The 24,639-nt window shown below is 41.3% G+C and overlaps 1 protein-coding gene across 1 annotated transcript; it reads right to left on the bottom strand.

The window, feature by feature from the left end:
* Positions 1-1,518: 1,518 nt before the first annotated feature.
* PTK6 (protein tyrosine kinase 6) lies at positions 1,519-20,309 on the bottom strand. Its single transcript, XM_072633303.1, has 8 exons — positions 19,867-20,309; positions 17,007-17,128; positions 12,959-13,122; positions 9,787-9,940; positions 7,807-7,968; positions 6,838-7,019; positions 3,324-3,477; positions 1,519-2,282 (listed from the first exon to the last, which is right to left on the bottom strand). The coding sequence occupies exons 1-8, from the start codon at positions 20,100-20,102 to the stop codon at positions 2,095-2,097; spliced, it is 1,362 nt and encodes a 453-aa protein (XP_072489404.1). The 5' UTR covers positions 20,103-20,309; the 3' UTR covers positions 1,519-2,094.
* Positions 20,310-24,639: the final 4,330 nt, after the last annotated feature.

The raw sequence follows: 24,639 nt of genomic DNA, 5'->3' as shown, positions 1-24,639 counted from the left end.
TGTGTAGGACGTGCTCCTGCTTATAACCTGCACAGGGATTTGAGAGGAAGAGAAGGGTTCCCCACAAATAACTAGCCTCAGCACAGACAGTTATTACCATCAGAGAGCTGACAAATCCCAGCTCCCAGCTCACTCCCAGGTGGGTCAGTGGTGGAGTTTAATATGAAGGAAACCAGGAAGCTTATATTTTCATGGTCAGTGGGCCATTTAAACCAATTCTTCCACTTGGGACTGAAATAAAAGAGAAGTCAAGCCATAATGGATGTGTAGTGCTTGGACCCAGATTTAGGATTCCAGATACCAAGGGCCAACATAGCTGCAAACCCTTCAAATAAACTACCCAGAGGGGGCTCAGGCATCTTCAGACATGGTAATGACTTAAATGTCCATAGGTTCAGGGCCTACTCACTCTACCCCTAAAGGATGATCAGGGCAGCAATCCCAGGAAGCTTTAGTGGGTATCAAAGGATCATTAGACAACAGACTTATAACTGTAAGGTAACCTAGGCAGGGCTTCTTAAACTTTAAAGTTTCAGCAGTGTGGCCTGAGGGCATGTACAGGGCAAAGTGCACAAGCTTTGTGTTCAGAACCAAGGTTATATGGTTAAGCGCTGCCGGAGACACTTCGGTTTCATTATGCGTTTGATTTTGAATTAATATTTGGGCCTTGCACTTTCAGAAACCTTTTACTGTAGCCCACAGTTTAAGAAGAGCTAACAGAAGTCAGTCCAGCCTCCTCATTTTACAGATGAGAAAATTGAGGCTGTAACAAATTAGGTGACAAAAAAGTGAAACAGACAGAATTTGAACTCAGATTCTCTGACTCCAAATACAGGTCGCTTTTCCTCATTCTTCCAACAGTTTCACTCTCTCCCCACCCCACCCCCCATACACATTATTAACTTATGAACATTGTTTACAGACCATATGATAACAAGCCTTACAGTTCACAGAGAGAACAAGTAAGAAGTCAGGGTTGAAAACAGGATCTGAAAATAGAAGGAGGGTTGCTGAAATTTCCATTAAATACCAGCTGTAGACTCAGGCTGTAGTCCTGCCCAGGTTTGAATTGGATACAGCCTGAATTACAATTTAGAAGTTAGTAACTCCTCATGATCAAAAATTTAAAAACCCCTTTTCCTTTCCCCACTGCACAGCTTTATGATTTTATCCTAAGATTCCCACCCCAGGGCCAGAGTTTTTCCCTTTCAAACAATGAGCAATTGTATGGCACAGTTACAGCTCAGATTAGGGCAAGACGGGACCCGAGAAACATCACGTCTAACCCTTTTCTTTTACACATGAAGAAATCAAAGTCTGAAAAATTTAGGTGACTTGCTCAAGACTACAGGTCCTCTGGTGCCAATCTGACGCATTTTTCACTGCACTACATGCCCTCTAAATGAGGCTTACCCAAGGGCACTTGGAAAGCCTCAGCAAACTTGAACTTCCATTTTTGAGTTTCTCATAGGTATCCCCTGTAGCTTAGAGCCTATGACAGTCCAGAAGTTCTTAATCTTTCATTGTAAATGAAATTTATTCATTTTATAACAGCAAAGTTTTAGTAAATGAAATAGAAACAAACCAACCACTTTGCCTTCTGAGTATTTTTGAAGGTCAGCTATGCTCTGACCTCAGTACATTCACATATTTCAAGTGACCTTCTGTTTTGTACACACCACACAGCCTCAACCGAAGCAAGGAGCAGCACTGACCGTAGCAGCTGACATTTTGATAGTTTTAACGTTTAAAAAATGATTTCCTCACAACAGCCCTGTGAGAGAGGTAGCATGAGTATCATTATTCAGAGAACAATAGAGGTCCAGAGAAATGGAGTCATTTTTGGAAGTCTGTGCAAGTATCCAGGAATGTTGGAGCCCAGACTCAAATCCAGGCTTTCTACCTCAAGGTCCAACAACACTGCACTAGGCCACATTGCCTTCAGACACAGTCTCCATGGATCTTTTACATGCCCAAGGTTCATGATCCTGGGGGAAGGGAGACCACTGAGCTTGCTCATAGGGTACCAGGTAGAGGAGTTTGATAGTAAGTAAGGAATTATCCTTATGCATATCTTTCAGGCAGGCCCCCGTCTCAGAGTGGGTTTTCGTAATTGGTGAAGCTAATGAGTTTTTCTTTGAGGCTTTTGAAGCAGGGTCTTTCTCCTGGAGTCAGATTCCAGCATTTACACATGAGGTCATAGATGGATGGTGGGCATTTTGTGGGGCGGAGCATCCGAAAGCCGCCCAGGACTTTCATGTGAGTCTCATTATTGGACATCCCTAAAGAAGAAAAGGAAAACAAAAGGGTAAGGGCCACGGATATAGAGACTAAAGAATTTCTGGGCATGATGAATAGTAATTTCCTGTTTTTTTATAACACTCTATAAAAAATCATCTACATTTTATACCTGAGATTAAGTCCAAGGGAGGTTAAATAAATGCCCCATGGGTCAGAGGTGGGACTTAAAACCAGGTTTCCCCTAATACTATGTCAGACACTCTACTACTCCACAGCATTGTGGAGGAATGGAAACTTTAGGATTTAGGAAACTTTAAGATTGTCTGACATTCGCACTAGGAAGGATAAGGCACAAGTAGTGTTTTGATCCCCCTTAAGTTTTGAGGCAAAATGAAAAACAAGAGGTTTTTTATCTTCATAGCTAAGAAAGACCAAAAAATAACATACTATACGTTAGACTCCATTTGTCCTCTGGCATCTGAGGTGACCAGGCACTAAGTCTACCAGATCTTTGGCTCATAGGGCAAAAAAATTTTCCCTCTGCCTTTGGCTTATAACCTTAAGGGTATCAGAGCCCAGAACTCGTTTTTGTCTGCTGGCGATTTGTGGAAAGTTGATCTGTGGGGCAGGAAGGCACCATTTGCTGCCAGTAGCCCCAGCAAAATCACCAGTTTCCATTCTGAAAGTGCCTCAAGTTAGCATGTTAAAGCCAGCAGAGCCCAGACCCCTGAGCTATTGTTCCTGAGCTGGCCTTTATACCATGTGTTTAGACTGAGTTTGCTGACAGAAAAGAGAACAAGGAAACCAGGTGTGTGTGAGGCTAGGTTTTAAGCTAACTAAAGTATTTGGCAGAAAGTACACCAAGGGCCAGAAAGCAACGAGTTTGCATCACAAGAATTATATCCTTGACAATACTTTCTGAGCTCTCCCCTGTTATCTTGGGCATGTCTATGTCAGAGGTTATGGGACTTCCTGCCATAAGCGCTCATATGACTGACATCTGCAATGTAGAACTACCTTACCTACCATCATCTATCTTCATTCCTTTTCCCTTTCTGTTTATAGTTCAGAGAACGCTCTACCTGGGTAAGGTATCTGTCCACCACTGAAGATTTCATAGAGGAGAATTCCAAAGGACCAGACATCAGATTTGATTGAATAATGCCCATAGGAGAGAGCTTCTGGTGCCGTCCATTTGTAGGGGATGTTGTGTGCATAGGAAAGGTAGATATCATCCTGTAAACACAAAAGTTTTGTTAGCCAGGGAGGATAATAACAATAGCTAACATTTATATACCACCATACTATGTGCCAAGCACTGTCCTAAGTACTTTGCAAAAATTATCTCATTTGATCCTCACAACAACCCTGGGAGTGGGAGGTAGATGCTACTATTATCCCTATTTGACAGATGCGGAAACTGAGACAAACAGAGGCTAAGTCACTTGCACAGAATCACGAAGTTAGTAAACATCTGAGGTCAGAATTGAATTCAGGTCTTCCTGACTCCAGGCAAGGTATTCTTTCCTCTGTACCACCTCGCTGGCCCAGGATGTGTCTGTCTCAGGGCAGGTATCAAACTCTCAGAAACTCTACATGAATTTCAGTACCATCAAGGCTGTTGAACTGTTTACAGCAGTTGAAATGGAATTTCCCCTGAAGAATGTTATTTGGCAGACATGCTATGGGACCCACATCTCTGTTTTCCAGTTGTTTAGAACTGCTGTTCTAATTCACAGAGACTGGAGGGCTGACCTCTTATGCCACTGTTTATAAGGGACCATTCTTTCTGATATTTGTGAAAAGCCAAATCTTGCAGTATTATAGCATTAAAAGCAAAAAGAGATTACCAATGTTTGGAAAGTAGAGAAGGGGAGCAGGGTATGTAATAGGGCTGGGGACTAAAATACAGAAGCTTACAAATTATTAAGTTATACACTGCTTAAGAGGAAGGCCTTTGTCCTACCTATCTGTGTCCTCAGTACTTTGCATATAGTAGGTACTTAATAACTGTTCATGAATGGATACTTGGATAAAGTCGAGAAACCTCCCCGTGTGGCAGGAAGAGACTAGAAGCCATCCCATCCTCCCAATTCCTCAGCCACTGTGCATCTCAATGTAGTCATCTGTAAAATTGAGGTGATATTAATGCTTGGTCTACCTACTTGACAGGATTCTTGTGACAATCAAATAACACAAATTTTGTGAAATTTTTCACAAACTTAAAAATAGTACCGATGTAAGGCAATGCTGTTTCCAACATCCCTTGGTGTAATGAGGATTCCCAGGGCTTCCCAGACACTGGTTCTACACTGATACTTGAATGGGGCCAGCTAGTCTTCCTATGTACAGATCTGGTCATGTCACTTCTCTCCTCAAATATCTTCTATGGCTCTTTATTACCTAACAAGGGTAAAATTCAAACACTTTTGCCTGGCATTCAAGGTCTTCCATTATTACCACAGGTGGTGGTGCCACACCACTTTTCCAGACTTATCACATGTTACTCCTTTCCAGGAACATTTTGTTCCAGTTAAACTGAATGCCTTACCACCTCCTATTCATGAGGTGTTTCCTCTTCTCTAATTCCTTGCCTAAACATTTTCCCTATCAATCCCCTGACCCCAGAAGTAACCTAATAAATTGCTTTGTTGTTGTTCAGTCACTGAGTTATGTCCAATACTTTGTAACCCCATGGACCATATCATGCCAGGCCCTTCTATCCTCTACCATCTCGTGAAGTCTGTCCAAGTGCATGTTCAGGGATAGGAATTTATTTTTCTTCCTAGGTCTTTTAAGGACCAGCTCAAAAGGCACCAACTTAAAGAAGTCTTCACATCCAGAGAAGGAACTATGGAATTTGATCACAGAATGAAGCAGACCATTTTCTTTTGTATTATGTTTTGTTTTGTTTTATGATTTCTCTCATTCATTTTAATTCCTCTATGCAACATGACTAAGGTGAAAATGTATTTAATAGGAATGTATGTGTAGAACCTACATAAAATTTTATGCCATCTCAGGGAGGGAGTGGGGTGGGAAGGAGGAAGGAGGAAGGAGGGGGAGGGAAGGGAAAAAATCTAAAATATATGGAAATGATTGTAGAACACTGGAAACAAATAAAATAATTTAATTAAAAAAAAAAAGAAGTCTTCCACAATAGTTAGGAATGACCTTTCCTCTCTGACTTCACGTAGTGCTTTATTCCTATTTGTCTAATGCATTTAACCTGTGTCATTTTGTATTAGAATTATTTCTGTATGTGTCATACTCCTCTACTAACCTGAAATTCCTTGATCTTCTCTGGAACAGTGAACAATTTAGAGTAGATGCTTCATAAAAACTTATGAAATTGAATCAGTTCACTGAGGTGCATTGTACCAAGTATGACAATTTGAAAGAAGGATAATTCTTGCCCTTGAGGACTTTACTATCTAGCTGAGCAGACAAAATGTGGAGGTCACAGAGGAGATAACTAGGCAGTCAGTTATATGTGTCAGAAGCCTAGAACAGATAACAAAATACTGTAAGAAGTCAGTGGAGGGAGAGATCACTCTGTGTTGGAGAAGTCAAGAAAAACTTTACAGAAGAGGAAAAATGTGAACCAGTCTTTTAAGATTGGGTAGAATTTTGAATGGGCATCTAGGTGGCACAATGAAGAGACTGCCAGGCCTAGAGTCAGGAAAACTCATCTTTATGAGTTTAAATCTGACCTCAGACACTTACTAGCTATGTGACCCTGGGAAGTCACTATTTGCCTCAGTATCCTCATCTGTAAAATGAACTAGAGAAGGAAATGGCAAACTACTCCAGTATCTTTGCCAAGAAAAACTCAAATGGCCTCACAAAGAGTTGGACATGACTGGAATGACTGAACAACAACAAGAATTCAGAACAGGCTAAGTGTAGGAAGAAGGACATTCCATTTGGAGTATACAATGGAAGCCAGATCCTGGAAGTAGGAAAGGCTATGTCATATTTGGGAGACAATGAGGTAATTCAGTTTGGTTGAAGCAGAGTATCCGTAAGGAAGAAGGAAGAGAGGAAGACAAAAAGATGGAGTTGTTCTCCAAAGACTATGGCCAGGCTCCCTGACCCAGCTGGCCAGCATTAAGGACAGCTATCCATCAGTTGGGAATCATAAGATCATAGATTTAGACCTCAGAGGTCAGCTAGTTTAACATTCTCATTTTACAAATGAGGAAATTGGGACTCATAAATGACTTGCTTAAGGTCACACAGGTAGCAAAGTGGCAGGACTGAGTTTTGAACCAAGTTTCTCTGACTTGAAATACAGCATGCTTTCCATTGTACTACATTGCCTTGAAGAACTATAGTCATTTCCCCAATCATAAAACAAGGGAACTGAATCTTAACTCTTTCTCTCTCTAGTAAGCCTGCTTCCTTATACTACTGGTGTCCAAGTACAGAGGTAGCGTTCATGTTGTAACAAACAACACCGTGGCTGTGAAGAACACAATCTGACCCTGAAAACCCCAAATTAGCAATAGAGGAAGGAGTCCTCTGAGGTAAGATTTTCATGTATACTGCTGTGAGCTGAAGTTTGAGTTGAAGGCTTTGGAATCTGAAGTTTACCTTGATAAGTCGGGCCAGCCCAAAGTCTCCCACTTTGCAGATGTTATTTTCTCCCACAAGGATGTTCCTAGCAGCCAGGTCTCGGTGAACACAATTCTGTGACTCAAGGTAGCACATGCCCTCTGATATTTGAGATGCTATGTCCACAAGCTCCGTGGTGGGCAATTTTACCCCTTCAGGGTCTGTGAGAGACAAAGAATAAGGTCTCCAATGCTCTTTACCATAGCTGTTCAACCAGGTCAATCCAAAAGGAAAATTACAATGATGGGAATGGGACAAAATACAGTAGAGCAGGAGAAGGTTGGAGTGAAATATTCATCATCTATATCACTGGAGAGAACTTAAAAAATGGATAAATTCTGGCTAATTCAAACTTATATTCTCTTACGCTTTGTCATGCATTATAGAATATCTACAAGGAGAACATTTACTTTGCTCTTCATGGAATCACAAGAACATGGGATCTTAGGATCATAGGCTTTGGAATTTAGTGTTTATTTGGTCCAACTTCCTCATTTTACAGATAAAATTGAAACTCAGGGGAGTAAAGGAACTTGTCCAAGGTCACTCATGTAGCATATAGAAGAGCCAAGATCAAAGAATGTCAGAGTTAGAAGGTATCTTAAAATTATCCAGTCATTTTCTACCATCTCATTTGATAGATAAGGAACTGAGTCCCAGAGTGGGGAGTTGACTTGCTCAGGCCCAGTGGCAGAGTCAGGACTTAACCCCAAGTCTGAGTTCACCATTCGCCACACTCTCTGCCTCTTTAGATCAGGTTAAAGTTCTCTGAGCACACTGCTATTAGGGAAACAGCAGTTGGGGAGACAAGAGGTCATTACTCCTGAATCAAAAGCAAAGGTCATTCTCATGGGCCACCTCTGTGTATTGCATCAGGAGCTGTTCTTGAAGCACTAGAGTTTTTGTAGGCCAAACCCTGGTCCATTGACTGCCTCCTTCTGTTCCTACCTCGAAGGAGCTCCAGAAGGTTTCCTCTGGGCATCAGTTCAGTGATGATGTAGACAGGGTCCCCAGTGGAACAAATAGCATACAGAGAGAGGATGTGTTTGTGGCGTAGCTTCTTCATGGCCTCAATCTCTGAGTAGAAGGTGTTCTGGTGCATCAGGTCATCTGTGGGAATAGAAAGTGAATTGATTTAAAGTTCCTGAATAAATGCACTACACAGGGAAAAGGGAGAAGATTCTTTCTGGGTCAGCCTCTTAAAAGCAGTCCTGAATCAAGGTGGATATTGTACTGGGTCCCATGAAAGAAGTGAGTCATAAGATTTAGAGCTAAAAGGAAACAGAGTTTTACTCCAACACCTTCATCAGTCAACCAAGCACTTATTAGGCACCTCTTATATACCAGGCACTGTATTAAATGCTAGGGATACAAAAAAAGAAATGAGAAACAGTCTCATGTTCTTACATTGGGAAACGATATAAATAGATAAATAACTTCCCCTCCTTGGGGGAGTGGATCCGTTTTGAAACTCCACTGTGGCTCAGCTGTGCTGATTGATGAGTGCCATCTCACCTAACTCATCCTACATCCTGATGTATTTCACGTCCTTTATCTGTCCTGCTTTCATGTGTTTAAACTGACCCAGCTTTCCATCTCTTGGCCTGGGAACAGCAATCAGATCAATACTACCACAGTTTCTGGAAAGGTCCTGACAATCTACAGCCCTGTGGCTCTGCTCACCATGTCTGTGACTCCCTCACCAACATACTCGTATATAGGTTGTCTGACTCTATTAGAATATAAATACCTTGAGGAAAAGAATGAATTAACTTTTCTATTTGTGTCGCCAGCCCCTAGCACAATACCTGGAAAATCATAGGCATTTAAATGGTTTTTCAATCATTCATTCATAAGTAAATACAAAATCACTTATAAAAGGTACAGGTTTTACAAACAAAAGCTATGAGGCTGAGTGAGGTGTCAGGGAAAGAGAAAGGTTCTCCTTCGCTAACAAGATCTGAATAGATGTGGACTAGGCTGAAGAAGGAGAGAACGGCCTCCTGTCCCTGACTGAGGGGTGGGGAGTGAGATCTCTTTAGACCACCAACAAGAAGAGAGGTGACTGAAGGAAATAGAACTCTTCTGCCTCTGATTAGATATGGATAACACAGAAACTTCAGGTGCAGAAGAGGCTCAGGAATACATATATAATTAAGAGATTGATGGTAACCTTGAGTAAAAAGTTTCAATCACCTGGCTGGGTCAGAAGCCAGATTACAACAGATTGTGGAGTAGGAAGAAAAGAAGTGGAGGCAGTAGAGAGGACTTTTCCTAGGAGCTTGGTTATCAAAAGGAGGTAAGATATGGGATGACAGTTTTTGAGAGAAGGATAAAGTCAAATTAAAAGTTTTTAAGGAAGGAAGCAAACATTCATTCAGCAACTTCTATGTGCCCAGAACTGTGCTAAATAATTTTTATAAATATTATCTCATCTGATCCCCACAACAACCCTGGGAGGTAAATGCTTTTATTATTCCCATTTTACAGTTGAAATTGGGGCAGACAGAGATTAAGTGACTTACTCATCAGACAGCTAGTAAGTGTCTGAGATCAGATCTGAGCTCAGGTCATCCTGATTCTAGTACCAGGGCCATATCCCCTGGGCCACTAGATGCCTCTGAGGAAGATCTGGGTTTTAGTAGGCAGCAAGAAAGGAGCCAATAGATAAGGAGATATTGAAAATGAGAGCAAAATGATCAAAGGGATGAACTCTTAGAAGAGATAAGTCAAAGTTGCAAGTAGAGGTCTTTTTCTTTAAGGTTCCCTGGAAGTTCCCTGACTTGGAGAAAGAAGTTGGAGGAATGGTGAGAACATGAGTGTGGAGAGCAATGCCATACCTGAGTTCTATCTATATGTAATTGTAGATGAAATAGAACCCAAGGTTAAATTGTGACTACCCATCCAGCCAAGAAAAATGGTACTTACCCTTGGCAATGACCTTAATGGCCACTTTGACTTTCCCTTTCCAGTATCCTTCAAAGACTTCCCCGAAGTATCCTGAGCCCAGCTTCCTGGTCAGGCTAAACTCCTCCCTGGGTCTTTCCCAGTCATCCCAGTGAGGCAATGGTTTTGACTCATGCTATAGAAACATAGGAACAGGTTGGAGGCTGGTTACACCCGAGGGAGGAGAGCATGATTAAGAATTTATTCTAAAGCTGGCTGAGCAGGATGGATAGATTCATCCTTGGACTCCTCTGAAACCAAGAAATCATAATGTAAAGCTGGAAAATCCCTTAGAGATCATCTAGGTCACTTCATACCCCCATTTTAGAGTTAAAAAAATCAAAACCCAGAGAAGACAGATGACTTGCTCAAAGTCGTACGGGTGGCAAGTAGTAGAGTCAGGCCTAGAATTCAATTCAACATTTCTGACACTATACCATGGAACAAGCCCATTCAATAAATCTTGACTGAGCCCTCCCATGTGTTCACCCTTCCTGAAGGTGACAAAGGAGACAGCTTCCATGTCAATTCTCAGGGGCCGCATTCGTTTTCTCATCTGGGCAGAACTTTTTGCTTTGAGGACTACCTAATTATTATCACATGGCCTAAATTTTTTATGACAGTTTGTCCTGACTTTGGAACAGATTCTGAACATCTATACTATCATAGCCTCCCAGAAGTCATATCATTCCATTGGCAAGTGAGAAGGTCAAGCCTATAGAGGACCACATATAATAGGCACGTAATAATGGATATTTTTATTCTCTCTATGGTTTATCCCTTAGTGATCAGTTCCCATGGGCTTGATTTCCTCAGTGCTGATGATTCCTAAATCAATATAAAGAGTCTTATTCTCTTTGCTGAACTCTAGTCCTGAAATACCACTTATCTGCTAGATCTCTCCACCTGGATTTCCCATAGGCAAGGTGGCCAAAAAAGAACTTCTTATATTTCTAGCTGAACCCCTCTTTCCTCTAATCCTTCCTATTTCTAGTGAGTGAACCTGCAACCTTCCACCTACACAGTTTGAAAACTTTAGAGTTATCCTTAACCTTTTCTCTCCCCTTACCCCACATATCCGATCAGTTTCTAATTTGTCAGTTCTACCTCCACACCATCTTTGGACATGTAGTATATGGGACAGAGTGCTGGACTTGAAGGCAGAAAGACTTCCATTCATATGAGCAACATGATCCTGACCAAGTCATTGAAATTTTCTTAGGGAACTCTCTCAGTTTCTAGGATCCCATCTATCTATCTATAATCTTTCATCTGTTCCCTTCTCTCCATTCACACAGCCACCATCCCAGTTCAAATCCTCATCACCTCTGCAATGGATTATTTATTGCAGTTGCTTCTTAATTGGTTTCACTGCTTCTAGTCTTTCCCTGCTCAACTCCATACTGTTGCCAAAGTGATTATTCCAAGTCACACCTTTGCTCATAAATATTCAAAGGCTCTCTATTGCCTGTAAGATAAAAATATGAAATCATTAGCTTTGCATTTAAAGCTCTTTACTCTCTGACTCACCTTGTCAGTTTTACTTCATATAACTCCCCTTTGTACTTCCTCCATTCTGTTCAACCCAGCCTATTGGTCTGCATATGACATTCATTCTCTGACCTCTGTGTCTTTTTCTCAAATAGCATCCTGTCTGGAATCCTCATTTTTGCCTCTCAGGAGCCCTAACTTCCTTCAAAATGTAGGTTATCTCTTACTCAAGACCTTTCTGATCAACCTCACCTCCAAAGCTGCTAATATTCTCTCCCCACCACCCTCATCCCTTTTGAAATTCCTTTGGATTTACTTATCTGTCTACCTGCTGTGGGCAGCTAGGTGGTGCAGTACATAGAACGTTTGGCCAGGAGGGAGGAAGACTCATCTCCCTGAATTCAAATCTGGCCTCAGACACTAGCTGTGTGATCCTGGGCAAGTCACTTAATCTTGTCTGCCTCAGTTTCCTCATCTGCAAGAGTTAGAGCAGGAAATGGCAAACCACTCCAGTATTTTTGCCAAGAAAACTTCAAGTGGGGTCACAAAGAGTTGGATGAGACCGAAAAGTGACTCAGCAACTGTATGTGGTAGAAAGTATCCATCCTTCCTCCACAGAAGGTAAGCTCTTTGAGAGTAAGGAGAGTCCTGCTTTTGTCATTGTTTCGTCAGCACCAGGCAAACTGCCTTGTACTTCACAGACATTTAAAAATGTTTGTTGCATAGAATTGGTGTTTACTTACATAAACTTCTAAATTAAGGTGCCCCCTAGAAAAATGAAAGAACAAGCTTGCACTAGAGACTCCTAACTTACTCCTAGCTTTGGACCTTTCTCCCCAGACATTCCTGAAAGGTCTATCTCTAGTAATGGAATAAAAATAATAACTAGCATTTATAAAGCACCTACTAAGTGCTAGACCCTTCATTAAATGGGTTTCTTAAGCAAAGCTCAGAAGCAGGGAGCCCTCACTCTCCATTACTCACCACTAGTATTGAAAAGCAGCTTGTGTACAAAGGGAGATTCTTCCTGAGTTTGAGAGTCAAATTCTAAATAAATCAACATGGTAATTCTTCCACCCATGCCTATGTTCCTTCCATACTAAGCCCTAGTCTATTGATCCCACCAGAGTCCTAAAATTAGAGAGTTCCCAGGCTAAATGAGGGATGAAAGCCAAGCTTCTGGGAGTTGTCCCACTGTACCTGCCCCAATTCTTCCCTTGCTCCAAGACAGTCTTGTACCATGTAGGTCCCCATACCCTTCCCAACACAATTCCCACATCCCCTTTCCAAGAGCCTAAAAGACCAGCTGATTCTAGATTCTGACAAATTTTATTGAGAAGAGATCTTGCATGGTTACAGTAGGTGGGACTTACAACACAAACCAAACAAAAAATTCACCAATACCAGACATAAAACAGTATAAGAATCAGGTGGGAATGGGGGAGGAGTTGGTGTTGGAAAGGATATCTCGGTTTGCAAATCTAGATGGACTGACTGGGGAACTATGACACAATGGCTAAGCCTGGAGGCAAACAGTTAACCACAAAAGTTCTCAAAGTCCCTGCAAAGGGCCCATTCTGGCTACTCATAGCCAGAGCCGGAGGAGGAGAGTGGTCCTCCCAGTCAAGACTTGGAACACATCTTGATCCAGACCTCAATTTACCTTCCAGCAGGGTGTGGTGAGCCTCAGGCCATGGGACAGAGTCTTACTTTTGTGATACTGCACTAAGCCAGCAAGATCAGTGAAGGACACAGCCGTATTCATGTAGTATCTTCCCTCAGCATTCCTCCAGATCTTGTAGTGTCTCACTATTTGGTTGTCCCGAACTTTGAAATCCAAGAGACAGAAAAGGAGAAAAAGAAGGTACATACACATGACAGTCATTCTTAAAAATTGGAGAGTTCCCCAAATCCAGGACTGACAGACAAGCACAGATTCAAACCAGTGCCCCTAGGGGCTGTATGTTCTTCAGAGGGAGTGCATTTGTATCCATAAAGGGAAGGGTCTTTCAACTTCTGAGTCCAGAAATGTGAAAGAGGCAACAAGGTCTCTAGTAAAATGTCAAGAAGCTGGAACCTCTCTCCTAGGTTCTGTATGAATTGGAAAATTAACTTAGCCTCCCCTCCTCATTTTCAGATTGCAAATATATTTTGGTTTGTATCTTCTTCATCAGTGTGCTGAGGCAAAGCGATTGTGAGCACTAGGAGGACAGGGCCAATGTCTTAGGGAAAATTCCATCCCCCACCTCTCTGCCAAATACATATTCCTAAAACACAGATCTGACTGTCACCCCTTACTAAAAAAATTATTGCTTCCACTGGCTTCCTATTGTCTCTGATAAAATACAAAATAGTCAGCTCGGTACAATTTGACTTCTACTTTCCTTTCCGGTCTTACTTCTCATTATTGTCTTTCATTTCCTCTCTATTCCTTTCAATCTGGCCTGCTAATGGTCCCTTGCACATGACATTCTATCTCCTGCCTTTTTGACTCCACGACAAATAGTTTCTCATGCCTGAAATGTCCTTCCTCCTAGATTCCCCAGCTTCCTTTGAGCACAACTTATGGACTTCCTATAATTCTCTGTATTAATTTCATTTTGAATTTGAGTTAACCATGAGTTAAATTCCCTGGAATTTTGTTATTGTTGAGTCATTTTCAGTCATGTCTGACTCTGTTACTCCATTTGGTGTTTTCTAGGCAAAGATACTGGAGTGGTTTGCCATTTCCTTCTCTCACTCATTTTGCAGATGAAGAAACTGAGGCAAACAGAATTAAATGGCTTGACCAGCATCACACTGCTAGTAAGTGTCTGAGGCTGGATTTGAACTCAAGAAGACAACCCTCCTGGACTCCAGGCCCAGCAATCTATCCACTGTGCCACCTAGCTGACTTTCTTAGGGTTTAAGGAATACCCAACATATTTAATCAAGTAAAACACCTAGGCTAAAATGACAGCATATACCTTACTTTTCAACTGATCCCAAGCAGTTTTTGTTTTAATTCACAGAAGCCTAAAATGAGCATAGATTCAAAGGATCACAAATTGAGTTCTGGTAGGGACCTTAGAGGTCATTAGTCAAGCAAACAGTAGATATTTCCTACGTGCCTGGTACTGTGTTCAATGCTGGAGATACAAAGAAAGAACAAAAATAGTCCCTATGCTCAAAAATCTTATGTTCTAATGGAGGGGGATAATATGTAAAAATTAGAATATGCAAAATAAATAGAGTAGATAGTAACCTTAGAGAGCAGGACACTAGCAGCTGGGAAGACCAGAAAAAGCCTCCTGAAGGAAGTAGTACTTGGTCTGAGTCTTAAAGGTAGTAAGGGATTCTAAGAGTCAGGACAGAGGCTGGGAAGAACATTTTATGCATGAGAAACAGCTATTGCAAAGGTTTGGAGTTTGGAGATGTAGTATCAAGTTCAAGAAACAGCAAGGTGGCAAACATGGCTAGATAAGTAGAGTGGATAAAGAAGGATAGGATGTAAAAAGACTGGAAAGGTCAGGTGGTAAAGAGCTTCAAATCCCAAACAGTTATGACTTTATACTTGGTTCTAAAAGTGATAGAGAGGGCAGCTAGGTGGTACCAGTCCCAGAGTCAGGAGGACCTAAGTTCAAATCCAGTGTCAGACACTTGACACACTAGCTGTGAGACCTTGGGCAAGTCACTTAACCCTGATTGCCTCACCTCCCCCATCCAAATAAAATAAAGGTAATAGAGCACCAGAAAGCTGATGTGGTCAGACCCTAATTTTAGGAAAACCACTTTGCCACCTGAGTAAAAGCTGGATTGGTGTGGGGAGATATTTGAGGAAGAGAAAACAAGTTTAAGGCTATTATAAGAGTCCAAGGGCCTGAACAACAGATTTTTTGATGGGTGTGAGGGCAGGGCAGCGGTGAGAGAAAGTGAGGAGTTGAGGATGACACGTAGGTTGAAAGTCTGGATGACTGAGAGAAACATGGTCTCCATTAACAGTAAAAGGGAAGCTCAGAAGGGGGGAAAGAAAATGAGTTATGTTTTAGACTTAAGTTTGAGATACCTATAAGGTATTTCATAGTTAATATAGTTGATATAGGACTGGAGCTCAGGAGAGAGCCTAGGGCCGGATATATATAATCATCTGCATAGAGATGATAATTGAACCCATGGAAGATGATGAGATCACTAAATGAGGGAGTATAGAAGAAAAAAGAGAGCAGGACCCAGGGCAGAGCCTTGGGGGATACCTACCTTTAGTTGGTATGACAAGGATGAAGATACAACAGAAGAGACTGAAAATGAGCAATTGGGCAGATAGGATGGGAGCCAGGAAAGAACAATGTCATGAAAGTCTAGAGATGAGACAGTATGCAGGAGAAGATGTATCAAATGCTGCAGAAAGGCTAAGAAGGACCAGGGTAAGATTTGCAATTGGTACCTTTAACAGAGGAGTTTCATTTGAATAATGAAAATGAATGCCAGATTACAAAAAGCTTAGAAGGGATTGAGAGGAAAGGAAGTGGAAAAACACCTATTGTAGATGATTTTTTCAAGGAGTTTAGCTGAGATAGAAGAGATGTAGGATGATATCTAGCAAACATGGCATTATCTAATGAGGGTTTTTAAAGGATAGGAGAGACTTGGGAAAGTTTGTTAGCAGTGAAGAAGGAGCCAGTAAATAGGCAGAGATATTAGAATGGAGAGTGGGGATGATGGTGGGGGTAATTTGCTGGATAAGATGGGAGGGGAAGAGATCAAGGATGGTAAACAAAAGAGTTACCTCATCATCTCATTCTGGAATAAAGAAGAGATAGTGGGGGATGCTATTAGAGAGATGAGATCAAGAGGGGAGAGAGAAGGAGATCTCAGCAAATGGGCTCAATTTTTTTTAGTGAAGTATGAGTTGAGGTCCTTAGAAGAGTAGGTGTAGAGAGGAAGCTTAAGGACAAAAGAAAAGGTTTGCAACCACCGCTACTGTGATGAGTGGCATAGGAAAACAATTAGGGAGGAGTAGTAAGATTGTCTTGCTGTTGTTAGGGTCCAATTGAAAGTAACTAGAAAACATGTATAGTAGACCCAGTCAACAGGATTTCATGACTTCCTCCAGTTCTATCTCAACAACCTCAGTAATTTAGTCCAACCCTCTCATTTTATAAAAGGGGAAATTGAGGCCAAAGGAGGTGAGATGATTTGTCCAAGTTCACAGATGTATCAAATGGAAAAATCAGGATTTGAACTTTGGTCCCTGATTCCAAATCTTACATTGCAATATGAGACTCATAGACAGTTAGATCTGGAAGAGATACAGAGAAAGAAAGTGAACTCAGAATATTGGAATAATTTGCTTAAAATCACATAACTAAGAAGTCATAGAGCCAAGATCCAAATTGCCCAAGCCCAATATTCTTCCCAGTAAAACATATTACCTGTCTCTGCACCATATTTAAGGTACCATATTTAAGGTAGCACAGTTTGTCCTGGGAAACATACTTATCCTAGTTTTTACCATTAGTGGGAGGGAGAAGGATCCTGCATAATCAAGGAAACAGGTCCCATTAATGGGGTGGGGGGAAGTAAGGATGTAGAAGGAGAGGTCGATTGTGGCAGTGGGGATGTCCCAGGTCCACAGACAAATAAATAGTAGGGTCAAATAAAATTCTGCAGACTTTCAGAGGGAAGTCAGTAAGTCAGTGGCTGGTTCTATCAGAAAAGGAAGAGAGTTTTACCTGAGAGAACATAATCTGCTCCTGTCTTCTCACTGATCCTGATGAGGAAGGTGCCAGTTTCATTCTCTTCTGCAAGGAGCCTATGGAGAGATTCTGAACGAGAAATTTGTCCAAAAAACCATCTGCAAGAAGTAAAGAAAAATAGCGTGGTCCTAACGCCAAATTCTCAGGGATGCCCTAGTCCCTAAAAAAGTCATTTGTGCTCCCTTCAAGTGAAGGCTCTTTGATCTTTCATCTATTATGCCACAGTCATGGAATGACTTAGAACGATAAAAACCATAGCCCAGGAGCAACCCTAGTGACTTACAGTGTAGCAGGGGCAGCAGGAATGACTGTCTAGAGAGGTTGTAACATAAATTCAATTTAATTTAACCAGTGTTTAAGTGTTTACTGTTCACCACTAGTCACCTAGTTCTGCCCCTGGCCTGAGTTGGCCCCAGGAACATGGAGTGATTTCTACCCACCCCCTTCTATATAAGCTGAAACAGCAAGGCTTCGTTAAGGCAGAATGAGGAAGGAAGGAAAACTGGAGGCATATTAAATAATTACCCAAGAACCATATAACTCCTGGTATAGATTGAACTCCAAGGGGAAGTAATTGAAGAACTATAGGAACAAATTATCAAAAATTGCGTATGTGGGGAGAAGATCTTTAGCACAGAATCAGTGAGAGGAACGGTAAGGAGAAGTAACATGTCATAAAAGTTCCCATGATACATGGGGTTTGGGACCTGGAGGTAGGGAAATGAGAACACCAACATGTATCCTCTCTGGTTATGGGAGTGTTGCTTTCTTAGCTCCTAGCCCCTTAGATAGATCACCAGTGGTCAAGTCTCAGGAATAACCCCAAAGTATGATTTTGGACCATGATCTAGGGAACGTATATTGCCTTGGTTTCACAGTGTCAGCACATTCATCCCACCAGCCTTTTAATTGCTTGTCCTACCTCCTTGGACTCTGGATGGTACTACCTGTACAGCTGTTCAGCTCTTATCTCCAGGCCAGTTTCATGGAAACTTCTGACTTCCTACTGATAACATCTATTCCCTGATAGTGGAAGGTATTCGACAGAATCTCTTCGAGCTTCGTTCTCAAACTGTCAAAGTGAGTTTCTTTCACAAATGTTCAGCTGGCTCAAATGTTAGCGAAAACAAATGATGCCAAGAGGGTTGTAAAGGACTCATAACTCAGATCATTGGTGTTCTTTGGGTATACTCACCAGTGGAGGCTGCAGTAGAGGAGAATGGGAAAGAGGGGAGGAAACTTATTTTGTTCCAAGGTCTTATCTCCAAACCATGATTGCGAACCATGAAATTACACAAACCAAACTCAGGTGGCCAGCTTCTCATTCGCTAATTAATTTGGGTATACTTGAGGGCAGCAGCGTGGCTGGGCTAGCATCCTTCATCAGTTTGTTACTGCCAGTGGTGCACTGGCCTGTCAGAAGTTCTGAAGAAGCCATGTAGGAGGGGAAAATCTGGAAGTGGACACCCACCAGCACAGCTGTCTGTGTTTGGCAACACAGCTTTCTCCACCCTGCTCCTCCGCCCTACAGAGCTGGAAGGTGTTGCAACACTCTTTCTCTCTCCCCACTAACTAGGTTGAGATTCCAGTTTGTGGTTGTTTTGAAAGTGAGTCCCGGCAATGTCCTTTTTTCTCTGAATTTTGAGAAGCCGATATAGGATTTCTCTCTACCTCAAGCTGCTTGTATTCACCCACTCAGAAAGTAATACCCACTGATCCTATCTTATCCTTCCCCAGGAAGCCTGGCTAAATGACAATCAAGTGGGGCTAGTGACCCACCTATTCTTCTCTGAACAAGGAATTCCCAAAGCTAATACCTCCATTTTTTTCCAGCCCCAAATACAAAACTATAAGCAACTGACAAAGCCCTAAAAGAATCAGACCTTCCCCTACTTTGCACTGTGAAATTTAGAACTTTAACAACGAGTCTTGTCTTGGGTTCAGAGAAGTTAAGTGATTTGTCCAGGGTTACAGTTAGTAAATATCAGAGGTAGGATTTGAACCCAGCTCTTCCTAGTTCCAGATCCAGCATCTAGTATACCACATTGCCTCTTGTGAAAAAGATATTCAAGCTTTTTTTTTTTAAAACCTTCATTCCAAATTATGCCCAAGAGGCTTGGGCTGCAGACAACTTAGTAATGATACTATAGTGATAACTTCAATGAATTTGTTTGGTCATTACCAATGTTTATGATGTCTGCTGAGGTATGGAGGAGCCATAATCTATACTAGTGAAGGGAGCACGCAGACTAGTGAAATCACAGTTCTTTGAGGTACTGACGGTAATGCCAAGTGTGGTGCAGCAATATGCAAAGTAATTCCTTGGGGTGGCAAAAAGTAACCAAGAACAGCAAACTACCACTGGGATGCCTGAACTCTTTTCCACTTGGGGTAACCCACCACTCTCAAAAACTCCTCCTCCCTACATGCCAAGAAAGGTCCCATAGGTCACTACAACAACTACTTTCAGGTTTTTTCTGGCTTTTCCTTTAAGTTGTTCCAGGATTTTTAGTGGGATCCAATCCTCTTCTCTGGGATTGGTAGCTGTAGGAACTGAGCACTAACTCTAGAATTAAGTCTGCGTTCAAATCCTTCCTCTGATGTTTGCTGCCTGTGTGACCTTGGACCTCCCTGAAATTCAGTTTCCTCATCTAGAAAATGGCCTTTCAAGCACTGCATCTATGATCTTATGATCCTAAGCCGCATTGCCAGTGCTAAAGGAGTAACTAAGAGCCCCGTGGGAAGTTACTTCCCAGAATGGCATCCACAAGCAACAAATGTAACGTTCCAAGGGATGACGAGCCCAGACTCCTTCCCTTGGTTGCCTCTTACTTACGGTTCTGTCTCCATTGTCTCTTGTTCAGCTAAGTAATTGTGAGGGACATAGCCTTCTCCTAGGCTCCTTCCAGCTGCATCAAGCTTTGTGGCTCTCCACCAATCTTCCTTCTTCTCTATTACATGAAAAAGGTCCCCAGCCTTAAAGCTCAATTCATCCTCTGTCCGTGCCTCAAAGTCCCAGAGGCTAACATACAGGTATTTGGGACCCAAATGTGAAAGATTTCTTAAATCCATGTTGAGAGGAGCTTCAGGATTCTGGAATCTTTCTTTCTCTCAGGAAGATGTCACTCAGAACACATTTCTCATCTCCTGGGAACTTTAAATATTTTGACAACAGAGAGCTGGCCCAGCTGATCTCTGGACCTCACCCTGACAGAACAACTCAACTTGGAGTGATTGCCACCAACCTGCGGGGCTCTTCCCACAAAAGCTGCACCCCTTTATTCTGACTTCAGTGGCAACCTGCCCTGTGAGCCACTCCCCTGCTGATGTATGACGACAGCGGAACCCCAATTAGATTATTGCCTTGTCATTAAGGTCCCTGGAGAACATATCAGCTCTGAACCAGGATTCAACAGCCCCCCACACTCACTCACACCACTCCCTGACCTCACTACCTTATGCATAAGTCGACCTGAAAGGGACATCTCCATCTCCAGATTATTGTTTTTCTTCTCTTTTTGGTCTAAAGTCACTTCTAAATGATTAGGGGGCAAGACCAGGGATGGAGAAGGAAGACAAGGAAGCAAGGGATTGAGAAAATGAACAGGCAAATGAGGGACCAATCAATAAGGCAATAGGGAAAGGGGTAAATGAGAGGTTAAGGTAGAGAGAGGAACAAAAGGAATTGGATGTCTGGGTATGTCACTTCAGAGGACAGCAACCTCAAAGCAACGAACTTATTGCATTCCTCCTTAAGCTGCTCCTCTCCAGGCACCATGGAGGGTGGCACTGGGAGGGCAGTCATTTTCAGTGATTCATATTAAGTCATCTCTGAAGCTTCAGCAAAACCTGACCAGGAGAAGGTAGATGATGAATCAAAAGACAGTAGAGTCAGCACTCACGATCTGATCAACCTACCTTCTCTCACTCCCACAGCTGCCATCCAAATCTTGCTCTCTTTCTCGGGAAAAAGATACATATCTACTCTTCCTGCTAATGTTCAGTCCAGTCACCTTCCCTCCTTCCATACAACCTTTTGGTTATTAATAACAGATTTCAGGCTTTCACTTCACTACAAAAAATCAGAAAAACAAAATGGATTTTTCCAGCTCTGAAACACTATCATGAAATATTTCTTTGACTTTAGGAAGGTCATTTCTCCTCTTCTGGTCTTTGTTTCCACATTTAAAGTAAGGGGGCTAGACTTCATGATCTCAGTGGTCCCTTCCTGAGGGGTTGAGAGAAGGCAACCTGGGGTTAAGTGACTGACTCAGGATCACATAGCTAGTAAATATCCAAGGTTACATTTAAACTCAAGTCCTCCTGACTCCAGGGCAGGTGCTATCCACTGTGCCACCTAGCTGCCTCAGGCCCTTTCCATTGCCAGGTCCTATGATTCTTCACAATTTGAGAACCTTATTAACACGTATAGCTTGTGAGAATTTAAGAAGAGAAGTGATTATTCTTTCCCCACTTCAATTCTCTCATTCATAAAACTGCCAAAGTGACTTTTCCTAAAATATGGATCTGACTATGTCATTCATCTACTCAATAAACTCCAATGATTCCCTATTACCTTTCAGATCAAATATAAACTCCCCAGTCTGGTATTTGAAGCACTTCACAACCTGGTCCCAATCTTTCTTTTTAGCCCCATAATATGTTACTCCCATTCATATACTTTACAATGCAGTCAAACTGGATTTCTTACTATTCCTCATACTCAGCATTCCATCTCTCATCTCTGTGCCTTGGCAATGGCTGTCCCCCATGACTGGAATGTACTTCTGCCTCATACCTGTCTCTTACAATCCCAAGTTGCCTCTAAGACTCAGCTCAAGCACCACTTTTTATATTAAAGCTTTCCTGATTCCCCCCTCAGAAAAGTCCTCGTGTTTCTTGTGTATATATTTTGCAGATGTCTATATTTGCACATGTTATATCCCCATTTATAGAATGTAAGTTCTTGGAGGACTGCGACTTTCATTTTCATATCCTCAGAGACTAACACAATGACTGACACAATGGCTCACAGCAGGCACTTAATAAATGCTCATCGGTTGATTGAGTCATTGACTAAGTAAGGGTCAGTATGAATACATCAAGATTGTTTTATTTCAGGCTAACCTCCTTTGCTTTTTTAACTAAATTACTAAATTTCCAATAGGCCAAGGGAATGGAACCTACATCACAAAGTCTTTCAAGTCTATCACTGTGGATGACATTGAAAGTTGGGGGCAACATGGTTGAATAAGTAGAAGCCCAACATGTAGATGAAATTAACATACATACACTGCCCCACCCCTCACCCCCATGAAAAGGGTCTCTCAGCTGATACAGTTAACTATACCTTTAGGGGGCATCCCCCATACTAAAGCACTTACCCCATCTCTGGGCAGAAGAGGAGGAAAAGCAAATAGTTGGGCATAGATGCCCAGGAGCCCTACCTCCTAATATTTTGGCACAGGTTGCTCTTGATTCATCTAGTACTTAAAACGTAAAATAATTCTCATGCAATATTTTATAAATACTTAACTTATTTATCACAAATTGGCTACTTTTCCCTTACTCAGAGATCTGGGAAAATCTCCAAATATAACTTTTGTCCAATTTCCCATTAAAATTCTTACCTCCTCACCAATTTCCTTTGACCCAGAAGGAAAATGCATAGAATCCCAGAATTTGAGAGATGGAAGGGGACTCAACAGACATTAAGTTCAAACCATACATAAAAAGAATCCCCATTATGTGCTATAAAGTGCTATTCAGCCTCTGCTCGAAGACGTGCAAGGAGTGGGAACACCATTTCTTCAGAGAGCCTCTTCCACTTTGGGATAACTGCAATTGCTAGGAAGCTTTTCCTGATCTCAAGCCTAAATCTGCCTCCTTACATCCTTCAGTCGTTGTTCTGGGACCAAAGAGAACAAGTCTAATCCCTGTTTCACATGACAGCCCTTCAAATGCTTGACAATGGCTAACGTTCCCCCTGAGTCTTCTCTTCTATAAATTAAGTATCAGCATTCCTCTAATTCATGAACTCAGAAAGAGAAATACACAACCTGTGCTTCAGTTGCTTTTAAAATCATGGAAGGGAAAGATAAAGTTTCCTTCAGTAAGTGTGTCACATACTCTAAACTCAGGCACTTACTGGTTTTACAACCTTAGGAAAATCACTTAACCTCTGTCTGCCTCAATTTCCTCAATTGTAAAATGTGAATCATAATAGAACCTACCTCCCAGGGTAGTTTTGAAGACTTAGCAAGATAATATTTGTAAAGTTTGTTTGCCTCTTTCCCTCCCTCTTTCCTTCCTTCCTTCTTTCCTTCCTTCCTTCCTAGCTTAACTCCTATGAGAAAATAAACATCTTCTCTGGCTTGAAATCTCACGTCCAATCCTTTGTTCCCTATATCTGTTTATAGCTCTTGAATATCGATATTCTCAAGAAACTAGTTCCCAGGAACTAGCTCCTAGACATTGGTTATGATCATTTTTTTAGAGCAGAACCTTCCAGATAAGGAAAAGAGCAAACCTGGGAATATACAAGGCACATTTGGGAGATAAGTAGACAAGTTTGGCCTGAGTGAGAGTTAACACAGAAGTATCATCAATAAAACATTTCAAAATACGTAAAAGAAAACAAAAAGAAGTTCAGAAGGGAATGCAAACTGTGATTTTGTAACTACCTTGTTAAATTTTAATTTTTGTATTACTGAAACTTAAATATACAATAAGAAAAGAGAAAGAAACAAATTACATATTGAAACAAATACAAAATAAGAAAAAAAACATGTCATGTGCACAGCAGAATGTAAGAGAGGATTCAAAATATATAGCAATAAATTTCCATTTCAAGAAAGTCTGTAGAATACATACTATGCATTATATTTAGAACTGTCCGTCTTTTATTTTCTTCCTTGTTTGTTTTCTTATGTTCTCTGCTGTGTACTTTTTACTTTGTTCTTTTTTCCTCTAATACCATATGTATATATATTTTTAAAAAACAAACTACATGTAACAAAAGTCTTCAATTTCATACGCAATCTCATTTTCTTGTTTTTCCCTTATGAAAATGCTTTATTTGATTTTGATTATTAAGTTTATAATTTTAAAAAAGAGAGAGAACTCAAAACAAGACAAAGAGCAAAAGAGCAGCCCTGGGAATGTACAAGACACATTTGGAGGACAAGTAGACAAAAAAATGAAACAGTCCCTGTCTTCAGAGAGTTTATATTCAACTGGAAGGAAATTATTATTAGAAATAAAATTATTATTCCCCCAAAGTGGCTAAAATTCACTGGAAAGGGGAAATAATGGTTCCCAAGACAGAGTTTTCTGTCTTCTTTTATGATATAAGTTCATTATTGGGATCTTTTCCTTCTTCTAGACTACAAACTCCATGAGAACAGCAACCATGTCTTGACTAAATTGTGCATGTCCTCCACATCCAGCACAGTGCTTTATACATAACAGACAGGTAAAAAATGCTTATTGAATTACATTATTTTTATTGTTCAAATAAACCCTGCCTGGGTTTATGTCTGGATTGGACATACTTCTTCCATTAATTTGGTGTTGGTTCATCTCCCATAGAGACGCTAGGTGGCATTCA

The sequence above is a fragment of the Notamacropus eugenii genome, chromosome 1 (assembly GCF_028372415.1).
Source record: "Notamacropus eugenii isolate mMacEug1 chromosome 1, mMacEug1.pri_v2, whole genome shotgun sequence".
Taxonomy (NCBI): domain Eukaryota; kingdom Metazoa; phylum Chordata; class Mammalia; order Diprotodontia; family Macropodidae; genus Notamacropus; species Notamacropus eugenii.
Note: the sequence above shows the minus strand (reverse complement) of the source record. Positions and strands in the feature narration are given on the sequence as shown.